We start from the raw sequence: 18,869 nt of genomic DNA, 5'->3' as shown, positions 1-18,869 counted from the left end.
GGGAGGAGAACCAGTGTCATGTTATGGAAAATGCACAAAGGGAGCAAGTAAAGTTGCATTAATAAAAATACTAATTGAAACATGATCTGTTATAGCTTCAAAAGCCATCTTGGGTCGCAGGTATGTATGGGGCTGCATTTGGGGGGAGTGGAAGGGGGCAATTATTTGACTATACTTTTCTAGGGCTTTTATAGCATATAATAACTTGCTTCTTCTCTAAGGCGATGTGAAAGACCTTGAAACCAAGAGGAGCTGCTTACTTTACAGGAGGAATAAGCCAGAGGGGCTGGGCAAAGAGTCACTGTGCCTGTCTTTTTTTGCTGCTTGTGGTTTTTCTCTCTGCCCCACCCCCCCACCCCCCCAAAAAAAAATAATGGGGGGTGGGAGGAGGCTTCTGAGCAAAGCCACCTGCAGAGCGAAGCATGTGTGGGCAGCCTTGAGGGAAAAGTGAGGCAGCCCGCGACATGATACACTACAATGTGGATTCGAGACCCAAATGAATAAGTAACGCAGGATCATGTTCTTATCTTGCATCTTTTTTTCCTTCAGCCATCCGGTTATTAATTTTGGCTGTCATCAAACATCGCCTGGGCCTCTGCTAAAACACCATCTGGATCAGCTAGTTCAATCTAGATAAAAAAGAATACAAATCAGTTATGCAGTGTAATTGAAGAAGCTTAAGGTTTTATAGATCTTGATTACTCAAGCATTAACTGAGAATCTCCCATGTATCAGGACTTCAGTTTATATTGCAGCCTTTCAATTACTGATTTAGAAACATTGCTACACTTCCCTAATTTTATCAGCATGTTGAACATCATCTCCTTGAAATAGACCTGCATGGAGTGGACTGGTTGTCTTTAACAAAACACTTTCTTAGATAAGACTGGATTTGATTTGTAGCCTGTTGGGTCTCACATGTAGTTTTAAGAGGTGAATAATTGCAGTCACTCAAGTGAGACCCAAAGGTCACACGAAAGCAGGAGTCCGGAGTCACGTAGTCTGTGTGCAACGGGATGCACGTTCTTGAGAGGGAAGCGCCAAAGCCCTGCCAGGATCTTCTCGTCTCATTCCAACCTGCTTTATGTCCTGATGCTTTCGGGTGTGGGTGTCTCTGTGTGTGTGTGTGTGTTCTTCCAGGCATATTTTGTTACACTTTCCCCATCTCTGCAGTTATGTTCAAATTTTGCCTTGATGCAATCCCATCATCTACATACTGCATTCCTTCAAAGGTTATGACCGTCGCTCTCTAGTTCTCAGCCATTTTCTGTCCTGTGCATCCCCACCATTTGTTCCTTTTACCTGTTAATGAAGACACACAGTGATGCTTCTCCGATGCAGAAGCTCAGATCCTTGCCTCTTGCCAGGCAAAAGCTGACTACGCCTTTGGTTTTGGCAGTTCTTTATGCTCCCTCATCATCTACTTTGCTCTAACAGCTGCTTGTGACAGTGATTTGACAAAAGCTCTACGAAAATCTGAAGTCAATTTTTCTTCTTTTATCCATTACTTCCTTCATATTCTGAGACAAAACTCTTCTGATGGAAAGTGCAATAATGGCAGTGAAAGTTGATGCTTTTTCTTCGTAGAGCAGAAGAAAATTAGGTCATAACCTGGTCTTCAGGGAGTTAAATAAACAGCCAGGCTTGAACATCCTGCCTTAGTGACATGGCAGTTCATCCCAGGCCGTTGGGCTGGGTTGCTGAGGAGGCTGTTCTCGGGTGACCTTTGACAAACCTTGTAAGGTAAATATTTTTAGCTACAGAAGTACTGCTCCTTTCATTCCATTTGCAAAATTGAGATTGTTTTTCCCTGGTGAGTATTTGGTGTTTACTCTTCTGCACTGCCCTGGGTGTGCCTAGTACTAGCTTATCGAAAATGCTTGTGCTCAAAGGGCCCTTGCTATAGAAACCAGATTTGAAAAAGTAAGGGAAGCAAAGATGTAACAGCTGTGAGCTTTGGTAGCTGTGTGTGCCCAATATCATTTGCAACAACCTTGTCCCTGGAGCAGAGGAAGGTTGGTAGCTTTACCTGCCATGCTGTTCCCTGCGTTACTGGAATAAAGCAGTGTACTGTGGTGATCCAGTGTGGTTCTGCTCAGCTCTAAGCAAAGACGAGCTTCCCTGCCTGTATCCTGCAGTAACTGTCCCTTGGAAATGTGATGCCTTTGTATTTCACATGTGGGGCAGACTATGGGGATTCAAGCTTGAGACTTTTGGCCAGCTGTGTCACTTGGAGCCACGTCTGTTCCCTACTGATGCTTGTGCCCTGTCCTCTGAGGGCACGGAGCAGGGGACAGGCTCTCCCCTCCTCAGCTCCTGCACCAAAGTGATGTGTGAGGACCCGGCAGCTGCCAGGCTGATGGCCTGGGGTGTCTGTGTGCCCTATTGTGCATCTCATCGAGTCTTTGGGTGGGGGACAGGGACTGGCTTGTCCACCGCAGCCTGTGTCAGTCATAAGGGAAAAAGGGTAGCAGAGCATGTCAGCTCTCAGACACCCGTCTGCCCACCTTGGGGAAGCTACAGGCACCGCTCTGCCCATGAGGCTGCTGGACATGGACAAGACCCTGACTCAGGGTGCCTGGGTAAAAGAAATAGCTGATGTTAGCACTGCAGCTGTGTGGGTTTCGGTGCGGTGTAGTCAGGCTTTAGCAGCTTGGCTTTGACGCAAATCCCACTATTGTCTCTGCCTCTATTGTCCCTGTTTCCTGTGTGCTACTTCAGGTCTCTAAGCAGTTTTGGTGTATGAGAACTGCATTTTTTCAGGTGTAGGCAATTAGGAGGCTCCAGCAGTGGCTGGACGGTTCCCATGTCCCTGTGGGGCCATTTAGGATGCTGCTGGCCAAAAGACTGAGCACACACCCTGTGAGCTGGAAACCCCATGGGGCTAATTGCTTGAAGAGTGAAATGCTACCTGGGGAGCTGCCCTGAGCGCTGATGATTGCAAACATCACTAGCAAAACCAAAATTTCCAAGTAATTTACCTTTGGGATTGGATACTGAGTAGGGGCAGGAGCTTCGTCTCTGCCAAAGTCAATCAAAACTCCACATTTTGGTATATCCGCTGCCCAGATACCTTCAAACAATTGTCCCTTATCCAAGTAGAAAAATTTCCCTGGGCCATGCTTCTTTCCATCTTTCCAACCTCCTTCGTACCGATTTTCATTTGCTGCAATTAAACACATGAACAGACCATGAAATTTGCACTTTCATTAAGGGGCTGCAGACGAAACCAATCAACACAGCAAACCGACAGAAGAGGAAAACATCTGTTTGTCCCCTCAATAATTTCAGGGGGCCTGCGGCACGGTGCGCTCTGCTTTTGCAGTGCTCCTTTTGGTGTGCTGCAGAGCCAGAAAAGGCTGCAGAAGAAGCCCACGTTTGCCCACTTGGAACAAGAACTGCATTCACCTACTTTGTTCTTTGCCTGGTGATACTAATTTCTTGCTGATATGCAGGGCGAGTGAGCTCAGTGTAAGTAGTTGCTGAGTCACTCTTCACAACATGAAAAATTATAGGACGGAAGTTTTGGATTTGTCACTGCAACAAATCATGCAGGATCTCTGGCTTGAAGAGATTTGCTTGTCAGAGCAAGGAACAGCAGCACTGTCTGATTGTTGTCCAGTCAAAATAATCTTGATTTCAAGTAACACTTGTAGTTATGTTTTTTCTCAATGAATTACAGAGCAAGAATTGCTGTGAGTGTCTGAATTGTTCAGGCAATCAGTTACAGACTGTTTTTCCAGCTGTATTGCATCCCTTGGCATTTTTCTGCAAGTCGAGAGAGGCTTTTTTGATCTTTGTGCTGCTCTCCAGGAATCCATCCATCTCCAACAGAGAAAGCAGAGCGGCAGGGAAAGAGAGCAGCCTCGTCCAGGGACGCTGGTTGAGAAGGCGCATCTCACCCATGGTGATGATGGTGCTGGGATACATCCAGGTCACCCTGCTCTCACTAGGAGAGTCCTCTGCTGTCCATTCCTTCTAGACACAGTGTTCCTAAACCAAAAATTTCTGACAGAGTTAATTAGTGGAAATATCTTTAGGTCTTAGCCAAATTCTGCTATTCTTCGTGGCAGGAGGTGGCCAGAGCACCCAGCACGGTGCTGCAGAGGAGCTGGGGATTGCCAGAACGCCATAAGGCAAGAGGAAAAACCCAAAAATGTGTCTGGGGACCATCACTGCCGGGCTATTCAGGCATGGCCTGGTTCACAGGTTGGCATCATGGCAGTGGTTATCTTCAGCTCGCATCTGGTGGTGTGCTTATCTGCAATGCTGGCCTGCCCTGCCCACAGGTGGGAGCAGCTCAGCTTCTGGTCTCTGGCCACTGACAGGCTCTGAAACCACCAAAATCACAGACCCAGCTGTGATGGAGGGGCCATCAAAGGCACTGGCTGCACCCATCCACTCTCCTCCCAGAGCACCTCAGAGGCTGCGTTGCTCACGGACGAGATTTCTACAGACGTGCCACGCTCAGGTTTAAAAGCTGTTCAGCAACGGGCTGTAGCGGAGGCAGCGAATCAGTGCGGTGCTCGCAGCCAAGCTCGCCCTCACTGGGCACACTGCCACTACAAGCAATTTAATCTTGAGCTGCAGCTCATCGTGACCTCTGCTGAAGAACTCCTTTTCTTTCACCATCACAAAGCTGCCGGCATGTGGGCAAGCTTCCAGTGGCTGAGCTGAATACATTAAACTTGTGGGTATGAAATAATTGCTCTGGCTAATTTTAACCAAAAGGAATCCAGCTCACAATTGGTTGCAGGCTATACTGGAGGCAACCAGGCTCTGAAATGGTGCACCAACCTCAGCTCAGCCCTGAGGGGCCATCAGTTTATAATGCCGAGGGTGACTTTGGTGGGAGCCAAGCCGATCAGTGGAAGGAGTTGATCCTGGAAGCGGGTGCTGATTTCATCTGGATGAGCCACTGGTCCAAAGTGACTTTACAGTCAGCAGAGAGAGCACAGTCGTGCCTGTGGTGTGCAGTGAAGGTCATGCTCATTCCCCCCAGCTGCTTTGCTTAGCTAATTACTAGCCTTGAGATCACTTTCAGGCAAAAAGATGAATAATAATATGGAGATAATATTTCTTAAAATGTTCATGGAATGCAGTGCCTTGTATTGCAAAGAATTGGGATTCTTGGCTTCAGGGAAAAATGTGTTAAACTTCAAGCAAAATAAGGGGAAAAAAATTTCCAAATTTCTATTTTTACGCTGAGATTGCCCCCAACATTCCCAATCCATTATGTGCCTGGTGTTATTTCTGGGAAGGAGTTGTATACTAATGAAACCCCTGTGTTCACTCAGCATGAGTCAGTGTCAGAAGTAAGAGAGGGGATGGAGTGAACTCAAAATTTTTCTTTTTTCTGTGTTGGAAACTGGACTCCTCGTTGGTATGCAGCAGTTAGAAAGTATGTCTGGCAAAGTGCCTGGCTTGAAAAGAGAGATTTGCTCTTCCCTGACCCAACAGTATATTATCTCTAACCCTAACCATCCCAGTCATTTAAATGTAAATCACAGCAAAAATAAGCTTTCACGTGTGTGGGCTTGAGCAGCGCAAGGCTGGCCCTTGCACAGCCTGTGCTGCCTCCAGCCCCAGACCAGGAGGGGAGGGACGACACTGGGAGCAGCCGCAAGGCTGCAGCAGGCCATGCGATGCAGCATCCAGAACTCCGGACGGCAGAGGCCTCCGGAGAGCAGCATGACACCAAATACCTTGAAGGGGGCAGGCAGACACACTGGGTGAGGGTGGCCAGTACTTACGCAGCCGCAGCATCCCCTGCCCGCTGGGCCGGCCTGCCAGCCACTGCCCTTCGTAGATGGATCCATCCTGGTAGTACATCCGCCCCCAGCCGCTCCGCAGCCCACCGCTCCACTCGCCCTCGTAGCGCTCCCCACCAGGGTAAAACGTCGCACCGTAGCCCTGGACGGCAGCACAGAGATGGCCGGTTAGGAGCCTTTGTGTTAAAGGGGTCAGTGTTCAGTTTTGGGATATTACTTTCTTAATAGGCTAGTCCTTTGCTTACACATGGCTGCTGGCAGCCCAACTCAGTGGACATTCTTGTGTTGGAGGAAACGAGAGGTGATGGCATGGGATTTTTTTTTGGCAAATGATTTTATGCCCACGACAAAATCCCAGGTTTGTATCTCAGTGTGTTATCGTTGGCAGGGTCACTGCTAATATTTAGCTAAAAGCAGGTTTTACCAGTATACAAACCTGCCTGTGGACGTGCAGCATAAAAAAAATCTTGCTTCTCAACGCAGGGATTTTATGCCTTTCAACCCTGATGATGCTTTGTACCACCCAGTGTGTCCCAGGCTGAGCAGCCCCTTCCCTTGCCCCTGGGCAGAGCAAAGGTCTCTAAGTGATGCTAACCACAGAAACAGTTTTTCCTTCTCCTCTATCCATACCCCTAAAGAGGTAATGACCTAAACAGCCCCTTGCCTTGCTTCCTTCCTCCTTCACAAGAAACCAAAGGCAGCCCCAAAGGCTACCTGTAGTGAGACTGGCAGGCACAGGCAGAGATGCCACACGTGCCTCCCCGCAGCTGGGCACCAGGCCAGGCTCCCAGGGCAGCAGGCGTCACCCCGGCGGGGCAGGCGAGCTCTGACGTTGAGCAGTCTCCGCTCTTTGCTTTCTCTCCTCAGACTCGATCTCCCTGGCAGGTTTTGTTGGTGAACTTCCGAATTAAGGCCATGGGGTGTGGGCAAGCCAGGGACCCAGGAGGTGCTTGTCTTACAGGTTTGTTCGCCATTAAAAGAAATCCAGAGGTACCCCTATACCAGGGAGTGATACCAGTAAGAAATATTTACATATTACCAATAAGCTTTCCCATAGGAATAAAGTGTTAGTTTACCTCTGAACAAAAAATATAATCAGTTCTGGAAATAACTGATTTTTCTGCACATTAATTTTATTAAACTGCATGGATGTAAAGGGGAGGCTTTTGTAGAAGAAAAAACCAACCCTAGTGATATTTGGATGTCATTGTAAATCTTTCACCAAAGCTCAATCATGCAAAATGTATCCTCAAAGAACGGGAGGGGAAGCTCCCGCCAAGAGACCAGAGCCATAGAGCTGCACGCCAATTAGAATTATAAGAGGCTATTAATTTAATTTGAGAGCAGACACAAATGCGAACACAAGGTTTCCATTGGCAGATCAGAAAACATTCCTACAAGGATTTTGCACATAAGATTGCAGTCATTTTTACCAGACGACTTCCTCATTATGTTCCCTTTAGAAAAAAACCCAGTGATTTATGTGACAGGCTTAATTTCCAAAAGAACCCATGTTATTTGTCTAAGATGCTGTAAAACTCCCAGAAGAAGGTACATTTTCCTGCGGTGCTTACAATACAGGTTCCCCCAACTGCTTCAAGGATGAAAGGAATGAAATGGGTGGGTGGGGAGGATTAAGGCACGGGCTACAGAACTTCTCATCCTGCTTGGCTGAGCTGCAGATGAGTCTGAGCAGCAGTCGCTGCTCTGCAGCAGCTGGTGGGAGGTTGGGGCTGTAGCCGGGTCACCACCAGACAGGTGGGATGGTTCCATCTCCAGCAGGGAGACGGCAGGCAACGGAGTGCTCTTGGTCATGCTTGGCTTTTTATGAATGATGGATTTTACTCTTGAAGCTTCCTGGGCTTTCTGCAGGTTCACACTAAGATTTAAAGAGAGCCCAATCCTGGAGGAAGGTTTGTTCCTGTGGCTTCTGCCTGGAGTCACCCTGCTGCTTCCCTATTGCTGGCTGTGGGACACAGTGTGTGGGACACAGTGCAGCTCCTGCAGCATCTGACGTGAGGTGAGTAACGCCAGGAGCAGCAAGGTAGGGGAGGGTGGGGAGAGAGGGCTTAAATACCAGAGATTTTGCTCCTGCTTTATTTTCTTGTTCTACATACTCATTTCCCCAAAACCCTTCCATTCAGCCTCAGTATTTGAAAGATCAGTATGTTAAGTGATCTTTTTGCACATGTGCACCCAACTCTTCCCTACATTTTGGGGAACACTGCCTCACTGCCAGCAGGCACAGGAAATGTCACTTACGCATTTTTGGTCGTTTTTCCACCAGCCTGTATACACCTTCTTGTGCTCCTTGGTTACAGGGTCAGGAATGCTGTAGGAGCCATAACCATCCCGCTTCCCAAACTTCCAGTCACCGCTATATATAGCTCTGGTGCGTTTCCATACCTGGGTGCCTTTACCTGTTAAACAAAAGGAACAACAGGGAGACCATCACCGTTGTAAGAGGGGATTACGGGGCTGCCTTCCTACAGCTCCATCACAGACAAGGCGGCACGGCCTGCACTGAGGCAGGTTTATGTCTGTGATTCAGGTTAGCTTCCAGAGTCAGGTGCGTCATTAATCTTGATCAGGGGCTTCCTGTGTGGCCTTTGCTGAATGCACTTAAGTCCTTCCAAACCTTGGTTTACTGCTTGTAAACAAACCTGTCCTGCTCTGCCTGCTCAGAGCTCAGTCAGGGTCTCCTTCCCCTGCTCTGTCTCCTGCAGCACTCGCCATGACTCGAGGATAAATTAATGTTCCTGAAGCCAAGTCAGGAGCCAAGAGAGCTCCAGAGACTGTGCAGCCAGGGCACATCCCGGTGCGTGGAGCTGACTGCAGTTTGCTGTGTTTGCGCAGGATTTTTAAACATCTATTATCTAGATATTTCAGGTGATTGCCCCTGAGTGCATGCAAAAGCTCTTCAAGTTACCTATTAAAAATATTTCTGAGTACATTTTTGCATGACATATATCAAAGACATATATATATATATGACATACATGAATGAATGGTCTTCCAGGAGCATATACAACTGCCGACCACTCCTTGCCCCTATGAACCTTTGTAAAGACATCTAAATTGGTACTTTTTCTCAAAATTATCTATCTTACCATGTTTCAAGTTGTCCAGCCATTCTCCGGTATACTGATCTCCATTTACAGCATAGACTGTGTGTCTTAATCCACATTTCTGTGCTTTCTCATCCCATTCATGCCAGAGAGGCTCTGTAGCCCTGGGGTATTTTACAATGGACATACTGTTCGTGGCTAGGGAGGAAAACAAACGATTGTCAGCAATAAATTGGAGAGAAATTACAAGGCAGGTACGGGCAGAACAGTCTATTTGTGAGCTATGTTTTAATATGCACCCAAGTAGGGATTTGATGTCTGGCTTTGGAGGGGTAAAATAGAGATATAACAAACAGAAGGTACCTAAAAATACTGAAGTACAAACAGCACTATCTGAAAAACAGGCTTGCAGCATAGCCTGGCCTGTTAGGAAATGTTAAATAAGTCTCAGCAAGTCAGGTCTGTGGTGGGTATTTGTCTCTGTGCCTGTGAGACGTCTTTGGGGAGGACGGGGAAAGGCAGCCCCTTTTCCATGCAGCTGAAACCCTGCCGGGCTCCTTCCCATGGCTGCTCTGCCGCTGGCTCTGCGCGAGGCAGGAGCAGTTTGTTTATGTATATTAGAAAATTATTTGTTTGCTAGGAAATATCTCAGGACATTGGAAAACATTCACAAGACGGAGTGGGTCAGAGAGTTGGCTGGTGTCCCTGGGGTGCACCAAGAGCTGGGACACTTCCTCTGTCCATCGGTAATGTAGCTCAGGCTCCCTTACGGCTAAAAATATCAGTCCTGAAGGTGTCTTGTTAAAAGGGGTTGCAACCACAACATTTCTCTCTACCAGGAGGCTGTGAACTTGCCCAGGGCAGGACAAGCACTCGTCAGGTAAGCAAGCTGCCAAGGAGGTGCCTTCCAAAGTGATGTGGGTTTTAAAGCATGAACAGCAGGCAGGGGATGATGGGCACAGCAAGGGGGTGATTTGGGCATCAGAGGTCTGGAGTGAAACAATCGGTGTGGGGGAAGAGATGAGAGAAGAAGCTGTTTTGCCCCATCGATACAGAGAGGACAACAGCAGAGTACAGTGTGGTTGTGATTTCTGGGCATTGCCAGTGGAACGGCTCGCTGTTCAGCACAGTGGGAATGCCATCACGGACTTGGAGGTGAGAGTGGTCTCCTATAAACCATAAATAAACACCAAGAGATGGCTTTAGAAACAAAAAGCAAGCTTCTATGATTGCCGTTGACATTGAGACCTTGGCCAGAGCCCAGCAGGGTGGGATGCTGTCTGATTTTGTCCCCTGGGCTCCCTCTTCTGTCCTGATTCACTGGACTGGGCCATATCTAGTGATTTTTCTGTATCTCTCCCTTCTCGGGTGTGAGCAGAGCTTCTGTTCCTGCTGCGCCGCAGGTGACAGGGAGCATGGCATGGAGGAAATCTTGGAGGACAGGGGAAAGGAAGGTGCTTTAGGTCATTGCTAGGGAAAAAAAGCTAGAAATTTTATCTATATATTTAGCGTTCATCCTCAGTTCTCCATGTAGCTGTGTGAACTGGTCATTTAACAGCTATTTGGGGGATAGAATTGCTAAAAAAATATATTTCTGTGTCCATGACAAGCCTTCGTGACCCAAAGGCAGCTGTGTTTTGTAGTGCATGTCCCGCATGGCTTCTTACCTTGGGGCTGGGGGTGGGGCCAGGAGAGCCCTCGCAGGGCCAGGGGAGCACAGGCAGGGCTGGGGGACCTGCCCGGACACTGCATTATGAGCTCGGACTTGGGGAGGAGTACGGGTTCCTGCCAGGCTGTGGCAGTGGGAAGAGGGCCAGAGAGTGGGTTCCGAGCTGGTCACTCCCCTTTCAGCTGTCAAATGCAGGTACCTCCTCCACCGACCTCAAGGAGAGGGAGGAAGGCAAAGACCACCGTGTTGCCAACCCTCAAACCAGACGTTTTGGGGCCAGGGTTGCTGTGGTGGCAGAGGAGGGTTTGGCAGCAGTGGTCACTGCAGTTGGAGGCCCCTGCCCATGCCACCCACCTGGGAGCATCTTGCGTTGATGACACTGAGGGCACGATCTGTCCCTTGGTACAATGGAGACACAGCCTGCTGCAGACGATGGTTATTCTGCAATGCAAACACAGGATACACCACAACTGCTAAGTTCCTCCCTCGCCTTTGGGTGCTGCAGCCCCTGGAGAGGGGGGGTCTTTGTCAAGGGCTGGGGGTTTGCAGGACACAAAGCTGCACGCTGCCAGCTCGTTGTCTGTCCTCTGCTTGCTGGGGCAGCCGAAGGGCCAAGTTACAGCTATGTGTACCCACCCTGACACCAGCCATGACTTCTGAGCAGCTCACAGCTGTGAAGAGAGGTCCCCTCACTACCTCTGCCAGGTGGGAGCATCGCCATTCTGCTACCATATCTGACCTCTTCTTTAACTCAAAGCTTAGGATTTAAAAGTCTCAGGGAGGATTCCCAGCTGCAGGGACAGCCCCAGCACCCCGCCGTCTGCTCACCTGACCCTCTGAGGCACAGCCAGCACAAAGCACCCAGGGTAATGCAGGCCGGTGGGAGCCACCTTTATTTGCTGAATTCCCTTCCAAATTTACAACAGCGATGCCAGGTTTGCGTAAGTATTAACATAGTCGGTATTCACCACCTTGGATGTTTTTAGCCACCTACTACCAGGGCGCAGGGAGGCTGGCAGCAAGAGGCAGGTGGTGCAGAGCCGCTCTGGCTGCAGCCTCCCAATGGCAGCTGCAGCTCTCGGCGCTGACGGCTAGAGGCTGCTGCTTCCATGTGTCTCTGCTGCCACTGCTGTGCTTGGGGATGAGGATCTTCCAGATACCACGTCCTCCTCCAGACGCTGCTCTGTGCTCTCACTTTGGAGCTTTGTCAGATCTCTGGTAAAATGCAGCTTTAGTATGCATGGTCCTATGGGAAGCCCAGTTTTTTCCCCTGGCCCTTCACAGGACTTCAGAGCAATGCAATATAGCTACAACTATACTTTCTTTCAGTTTTACATCTTAACTTAATAAAGAGCAAGGTGAAAAATACACCCGGCTGCAGAGGAGGGGCTGCTGGCTGTCCCTGGCAGCACCCTGCCTGCCGCTGCACCACATCCCGTTGCATGACCTCCATGCCAGCTCTGCCTGTGCAGGAGCACCCTGCCTGACCGTGGCCCAGCCCCAAGGATGCCCTGGGTGAGTTCATCCCTTGCATTGACCCCTGCCCCACAGCGCTGCCCTATGCTGGGTACCCTTTGCGGGTACCCTCTGGAGCAGCTGAGCCATGCCCAGTCCTTCCTCGCCCCCACGGTGGTGTCTCTGAGCAGGCACCTTTTGCTGTTCCCCCCCAGCGAGACCAGGGTGCCAGAGCAGCGATGGAAGCAGATGACGGGGAAAGCCCATGTGCTTGGTGTGCAAAGCACCCTCGAGTTTGGCTCACAGTCTCCTGCTGCCCCCCCACCCTGAGAGCCACCTCGCGGACACCAACCTGTGCTCGGTGCGGGCTGGGTGCTGCCGGCTGCAGCGGCGAGGTCGTCATAGCAACTCTGCCAAACTCCCGCGCGAAGGGTCACGGGAGCGTGGCCGGGAGAGCCAGAGCTGCGGGAGCTGAGCGGCCGGGCAGCCGGGACAAGGGGGATGATGGTGGGATCATCCACAGTGAGCCCAAAGGATGGAGCCGGAGCCAGGCTCCTCCATGAAGCCGCCGAGTGCACGCCACTCTGTGGAGCCACGTGTCTTTGAGTTAAGGATTATCCAGCAGAATTCAAAATGCTGATAAGCAACAGGTGTTTCACCCCGGTTGTTTTTTCATATTCACAGGAGCAGAAGGCTGGAATGAAAGCACTGGTTACAGTCCTGATGGGTGATAAATAATTCAGCCTTGCAAATGTTTGAAGAAAAAGGAGAAACCTCCTGAAAATGCACATTGGCCATATTAAAAGAGAAATCTGAATGAACCTGACACTAATTCCCTTGTCCATGACATTTCTTATGTAGCCACAGGATCAGGGATTGCCATTATGGCCTTGTGGGCATCTGTAATAATCTTCCCTAATAGGTACTTCGCAGTGCACATTTCAAGTATAAAGCCAAAGTTCTCATACCACTCCCCTGAGCCTAATGCATTTGTTTATTCTCATCCTTTTACCACATCTTTCATGCACAGTGCTGCAGGCTGAATGGTAGAAATTTTGAGGTAGGTGGAGAACCTTGGGTTGAAACAAAGCGCCCGCCTCTGCGGAGGTGAGATACAGCTCCATCTTCCCTGTGGGTGTTCATCTGCTATCTTCAATATCTGTGGCATCGAAGGTGGCTTAAACGCGGTGTCCATGCTCAGGTAGGACAGGGGGTGCCCTTGAGGGGACGGTGACTGCTGGGGTAATGCGCAACTTTCAACTGCAAGCAGGGAATGATCTTTCAGGTTTGATGGTGGTTGAGCAACAGGGAATATAGTGAATAGTGAAACTGTAAGGCTGTTTCACCCAGGACTGTCTCTGCTGCAGTCAGTATGGGCAGAGGAGGAAAAAACCCTCCTCCTCGGACTTATTCCAAGTGTGAGCATGACTGAAGGCAAATCCTTAATTTCCCATGACGTGTGTGAGTGTCACGGAGTGGGAGGAGACAGCGCTGCTCCCTGGGAAATCATGTGGAGAAGGAAAATGAGCTGGAGGGAGGGAAGAGGTGCTCCACATCCAACATGCCTGGAAATGATGGAAGGAGATCCGTGCCACAGGAAAATACAAACATGGAGTTTCAGGTGCTGGATAGATTAATTTTCTTAGTCCAGGTACAAACATCTGAATTATACTTAATTGTTTTCTCACTCATTATTATAATTCTGTACTTTTTGGTACTCAGGAGTACAGAGCAGATAAATGTCAGTGTACTTTTCCCACAAAAAAAGGTGAAATAGACCATCTTGAAGAGAAGCTGGTGATATTTTCATCTTTATCACAAAGCTTTTTTGACTCACTGAACTGAAATGTTACTTAAAAATGTAATTCCATTATGACAGAAGGAACCCTGTTAATAAGTAAGAAGTGTGGATAATTTTTGTAAAGCATGTCTGATATGTAGAATATATAATTCAGCCAATGTGTGTGATATCAACCCGAACTGACCCAGAAATGCCCTAACCAAATCCTCTTCCTCTCCCAAGAGCAGTCATTTCAAGGTAAAAGGTTGAGGCCACTATGAAAAGTAGGGTCAAAATCCAGGTGACGATGGGCTCGGAGCAGAACTTGTTTTTTCCTTGATGCAATTCCCCTTGTTCTGGCCTTTACAGCCAAACTTTGGCCCCAAATCTCCTTCTCAGATAGTTTTTTGGTTTGGTTTTGTTGGTTTGTTTGGGGTTTTTTTTGTTTATTTTTATTAGTTTCTTGTTTTGCTCTCACAGACACTGGTCACTGCCACTGAAGAGCATCAGCAAAGCCTCCTCCACCAGGGAGTGATGGGGCTTCAGTTGTATTGCAGTTCATACTGTCGCTCTGGTTGTCTGGCATTTTATTAGACCTTACATTTATTAAGACTGAAAGGAAGCTGTTAAATCAGTCAGTGTAAATTATGCTTTAACTCAGCCCATTTTACTGCCAATTCAATTCGTTGCAATGGACTTCTAGCGCTTCACTTTCTTCCAGTTTGGACACACCGAAGAGCAAACCAAGCAAGGGGAGGATACGTGGGGAAATGTCCAGAAGTATGCCTTTTGTGGAGCAAGGTCCCATGATGTACAATACGCCTTAATTTTTTTCAGTTTAAAGAGTAAGGTTTTTTAAAAATTAAATAAACCCAAAGGATCTCGGTATTCTACATCTGAAACCAATCATTTTTGCAATGAAAGGAGACAGCTGCTCTCACAAAGCTTGGGGAATCACCCAAGTGAAATCCCCAAACCAACTGAAAACTGTCAGAATCAATAATTTAAGTTTATTCTGGGAACTTTGTAAAATAAATAGAGAAAAAACATTTAGAGAAACATATGTTGGAATTCTTTAAAGGTGAAGAATGTGACAACAACATACTGTGGAAGTAGGATGCTCAGATGTGTGTTTTATTGCTGCTATATTCAAAAGATAAAGCCAGAAGCGGTGGGAGGGACTTGGACTCCAACCAAGCGTGTGTCAGGTTTAGCCGGATGAGCACAGAGTGGGCGCAGCGCTGGAGGAGCTTCCCACTGCTCTGTTTTTAAGAATTATTATTAGTGGCATTTAGGAAGGATTGAAGCGAAAGGTTTGATATGTAAACTTCACTGGTTGACTTTTGCTTAAGAGGCAGCCTTGTGGGAAAGCGTTTCTTTAAAACTCTTCCCTCCTCTTTGCTGGGAGCAGCACTCTCAAGATAAAAAACCACCACGATGGTTTTACATCAAAATGACCTAAAGTAAGAACCCGATATTATCTGAAGCGGTCAAGCACTTACATATTCACGCCAAGTGAAATGTTGAAGTTGTTGAAGCTGGTGCTTAGGAGATACCCTCTCCCCATGAGTGTCTTTTGCTGCAGATTTACAGCTAATTCTCGACTTAACTACCTGCAACAAGACTGTTCAAAGGCAGGCTTGTGTTAATTAGTGAAGTTACCCAAAGTTGAGGATTATTTACTGCACAACTGTAGAGTGCTTTGCAGCCCCCTTGATATTGTTTTAAACCAGGCAGGTCACAGTAGGAAGATGGAGGCAGATAAATTTGGCCATACTAGAGCTTCAAGGCCTTCACTGAGGAATTAATCCACATCACGAGATGAATCAGCAGTACCAATTTCCAGCTGAAACATGTGCCAAGTGTTTTATTCATCATGGCTTATTGTCACCTGATGTTAGAACAGGCACTTACCCACATTTATAGTTTGTCTTTTCCAGTTTGCACTGTGCTGGAATGAATTGGTATTTCTAGGACAGGGGAAAAGCATCTAAGGAAACGGCCTCAATTATCATAAAAGAAAAGAATGAATGGAATCTGTGTTCAGAAATAGTCCGGAGGGCAAAGGAAAGGAGCTTGCACGTGACTGCACACACATAAATACATGTACTCGAGCAAAATTTAACACCAAAAGAACAAATCACCACAATTTCACTGTGATCTTTAACTTGATTTATTAACTCAATTTCTTTGATATGTTTTCTGGCAGTGAATGGTTGATGAGTTGGGGATTAATTAAGGTAAAGGCAGAACAGAGGTTTCGTATTTGTTGATTTGCTGTGCAAAGGCCTTAGGAGATCTCTGGCAGCAAAAGACAGCCCTTCAAAAGCTGGAAGCTTAGATCTGCAAGGTACCTAAAAAAGTGTTCTTAAAATGTTCAGATTCAGAGGAAAGGCACCATTCGTCATGTGTTGCCACAAGCGAAAGACATGATTTTATAGCCTTAAATCTAGAGCCGGCTCCAGAACTCGAGAGTGATTCAGTGATGCTGGGAAGCAGGGCAGAAGCCCTCACGAGCTTCCTCCTGGGCAGCTTTCTGCTCACGGGCAGGACAGAGACCAGCTGACCAACTTCATGCTCAAAAGCAGATGAAGAAGGAAGAGCCCGTGCAATGCTCTTGGCCCCAGTAACGGCGAAGACAGTGCGGCGCTGTTGCATGAAGGCACTGGTGCCTTTCTGTACATTTTAACTTTTTGTGCTTAAAATACATACTTCAAGGAAGCCACAAACCCTCTTTTAAGAAGCCTCTCACTGCTTAAAGCTGCACAGCAGCATTTCTTGCCTCCATAAAATGATAAACTGAATCAAAATCTCACCTAAGCTGTGGGAGCAGAGGGAGGGATGGGGATGTAGCCAGGCAGGGCAACTGCCCAGGCTTTGTTTGCTACGGTGGGTGGGGAGGCAGCCTTGAAATCCAGTATGAAACCTGTACACAACCAGGTGAATTAGCTGTTGACCAAACAGCATATGTGGCTTGTTTAGTAGGTTGTGAGGAAAGATATGCAGAAAGAACGGATTGTTTCCTGAGATAAACCAGGCTCCAGAAGACAAGACAGGGCTGTGACAGCCCCATCCCGGGGTATGCACTGGGAGGAATTTGCCCCTCACCCCAGCAGAGCTGCAGAACCTGTTCCCAGCGCAGCGCAGGGCAGGCGAGCTGCGGGAAGCCAGGAGCGCCGGCTGCCCTGGGGCTGAGGGGTGGGAAGCTGCCAGGGCAGTTCTGAGCTCTTAAAAATTCCCCCTCTAAATCCTTCATCCAGCTGCTAAAAGAATTTGCACTCCTAGAATAGTCCAGTAAAGTCTTTGATTGTCCACTGGGTGCAATGGGTGCAGATATTTAGGGGTACATTTTAGTCAGACAGGAAAAAATGAAACCTCAAACTATATTATTCCTATATATCTGTTCATAATGAGGGAATTTTAACTATATTTTTCCCCCAGGACAAATATTTAAGCCAGACAGGAGCTGTAATGCACAAAGACTGGATTTTTAAAATGTCTTTTCTGCAGGAGTTGCTCCTGGAGGCAGAGGGACATCGGCCAGCACAGCCTTACCAGACACAACCCCTGCTGCCTTTCCAGCTGTCCCTTCCCCTTGTCCTCAGCCTCAGGAGTGGGAAAATCTGGTTTAGGTCTACAATTTTCCACAGGTATCGCTGGGAAGGCTTTCTGGATTAGTGCACACCCTCTTACTTTTTGCAGGATCCGTATTAAGGAGACCACCATTTTGAAAACTCAAAGTTAAATGGATGAACGTTTAAAAAGGTTTTTGAGTCTCTTCCTTCAAGAAACCGAGTTTTGGAGCATATTTTATTTGTAGAAATAAAGAACTGCAAAAAGCCAGAAAACTGAAAGAGTGGTTGATAGTTAAATAAAACAAATGCCAGGAATGTGGATATGGAAACTTAAATTATTCAGGACAATAGACTGCGATATTATTATGTGACTTTTTTTTGCAACTCCTCAGAAACTGGAGTCCTTTTAAAACTGACAGATCTAATTAAAATCCACAGTTTCCATTCTTAGCAAGTAAAATTATATAGACCATACTAAACAAATTCTTTAGTTCTAGTTTGAAAAAAAAAAAAGCACCGTTATCTTACCTTGCTTTGGTTTTATTCACAAAGATGTGATTGAAATAATGAGATTACGCAAACAGCCATAATCTCCCAGGAGGTGGAAAGAGATTACAGGTAATTCTGAAATCTTTTGTAACGGCACAACATTAAATGCTGTTCGAACCAGAGCAGTACAGCCAGCCGAGCTACGCTCACGTTACTTGTGTTTAATGAAATTCTTTTGTGTTTTCTGTTTTAAATAAAATACAGATCTCTTGAATGAATAGTAATAATTAGCATGTCTTAATTAAAAGACCTTGAAAGAAATCTTTTGACGTTATAATTATACACAGCGTAAGAATAATACGTATAAGCGTAAGAATTGTTCCTTGTCAAGAGGTGTCCGGAAGAGGTAAGAGAGGTTTGAATAAAGGTCTGGCGATCCCTGGGAGCGAGGCTGTTCCGGGAGAGCTCCGGGGCCAGCAAGCATGGCTCTGAGTGGGGGATGCACAACATTTCCCGCCTTTGTCCGTACAGTGCCTGCAGAAACACAGACCACGGCCCTAACGAACACGGCATCAGGCTGCAGCATTACCGCCCAGGGCAAATATCTGCGAGTGATACTAAGCTTTCTTCTGAGGCTTATGTCTCAGGAGTGAAATGAATAGTTTTAAGGGTCATTTACAATTTATGATGTATTCTGTAAGTACCTCTTCTTGAATGTTAGGATCGACACAAGCAGTCCTACAAATGCTGAGGTGCTCTTACTTAGATGTTTTCACTTAAAGAAAACAAGGAGACATCCACAGAACCACCTGCTCTTAAACTGACCGTTCCCACTGACAGTGCAGAGCGGGGTCTTTGCTCTGGCCACGTGCAAAACACACACAAGGCTCAAATCTGCAACTGATGGCAGCAGTGTCCCTGCTTTTTGGGTCAAACAACCTCTGCCAACCTTGCTGAGCACCTTGCAACCCACCAAGTGTGCTGGCACCCCCCAGACTGGATTCACCCAGGTCTGCAGGAGTGTGTCAGCACCCCAGCCTCCCCTGAGCAAGGAGGGGTAAG

General features: G+C 47.5%; 1 protein-coding gene across 1 annotated transcript; it reads right to left on the bottom strand.

Moving 5' to 3' along the window:
• Nucleotides 1–77: 77 nt before the first annotated feature.
• MORN3 (MORN repeat containing 3) lies at nucleotides 78–9,049 on the bottom strand. Its single transcript, XM_075110091.1, has 5 exons — nucleotides 8,882–9,049; nucleotides 8,034–8,191; nucleotides 5,754–5,913; nucleotides 2,982–3,166; nucleotides 78–629 (listed from the first exon to the last, which is right to left on the bottom strand). Exons 1-5 carry the CDS (start codon nucleotides 9,024–9,026, stop codon nucleotides 561–563), a joined length of 717 nt encoding a protein of 238 aa, XP_074966192.1. The 5' UTR covers nucleotides 9,027–9,049; the 3' UTR covers nucleotides 78–560.
• Nucleotides 9,050–18,869: the final 9,820 nt, after the last annotated feature.

This window comes from Phalacrocorax aristotelis, chromosome 15, assembly GCF_949628215.1.
Source record: "Phalacrocorax aristotelis chromosome 15, bGulAri2.1, whole genome shotgun sequence".
NCBI classification, from domain to species: domain Eukaryota; kingdom Metazoa; phylum Chordata; class Aves; order Suliformes; family Phalacrocoracidae; genus Phalacrocorax; species Phalacrocorax aristotelis.
Note: the sequence above shows the minus strand (reverse complement) of the source record. Positions and strands in the feature narration are given on the sequence as shown.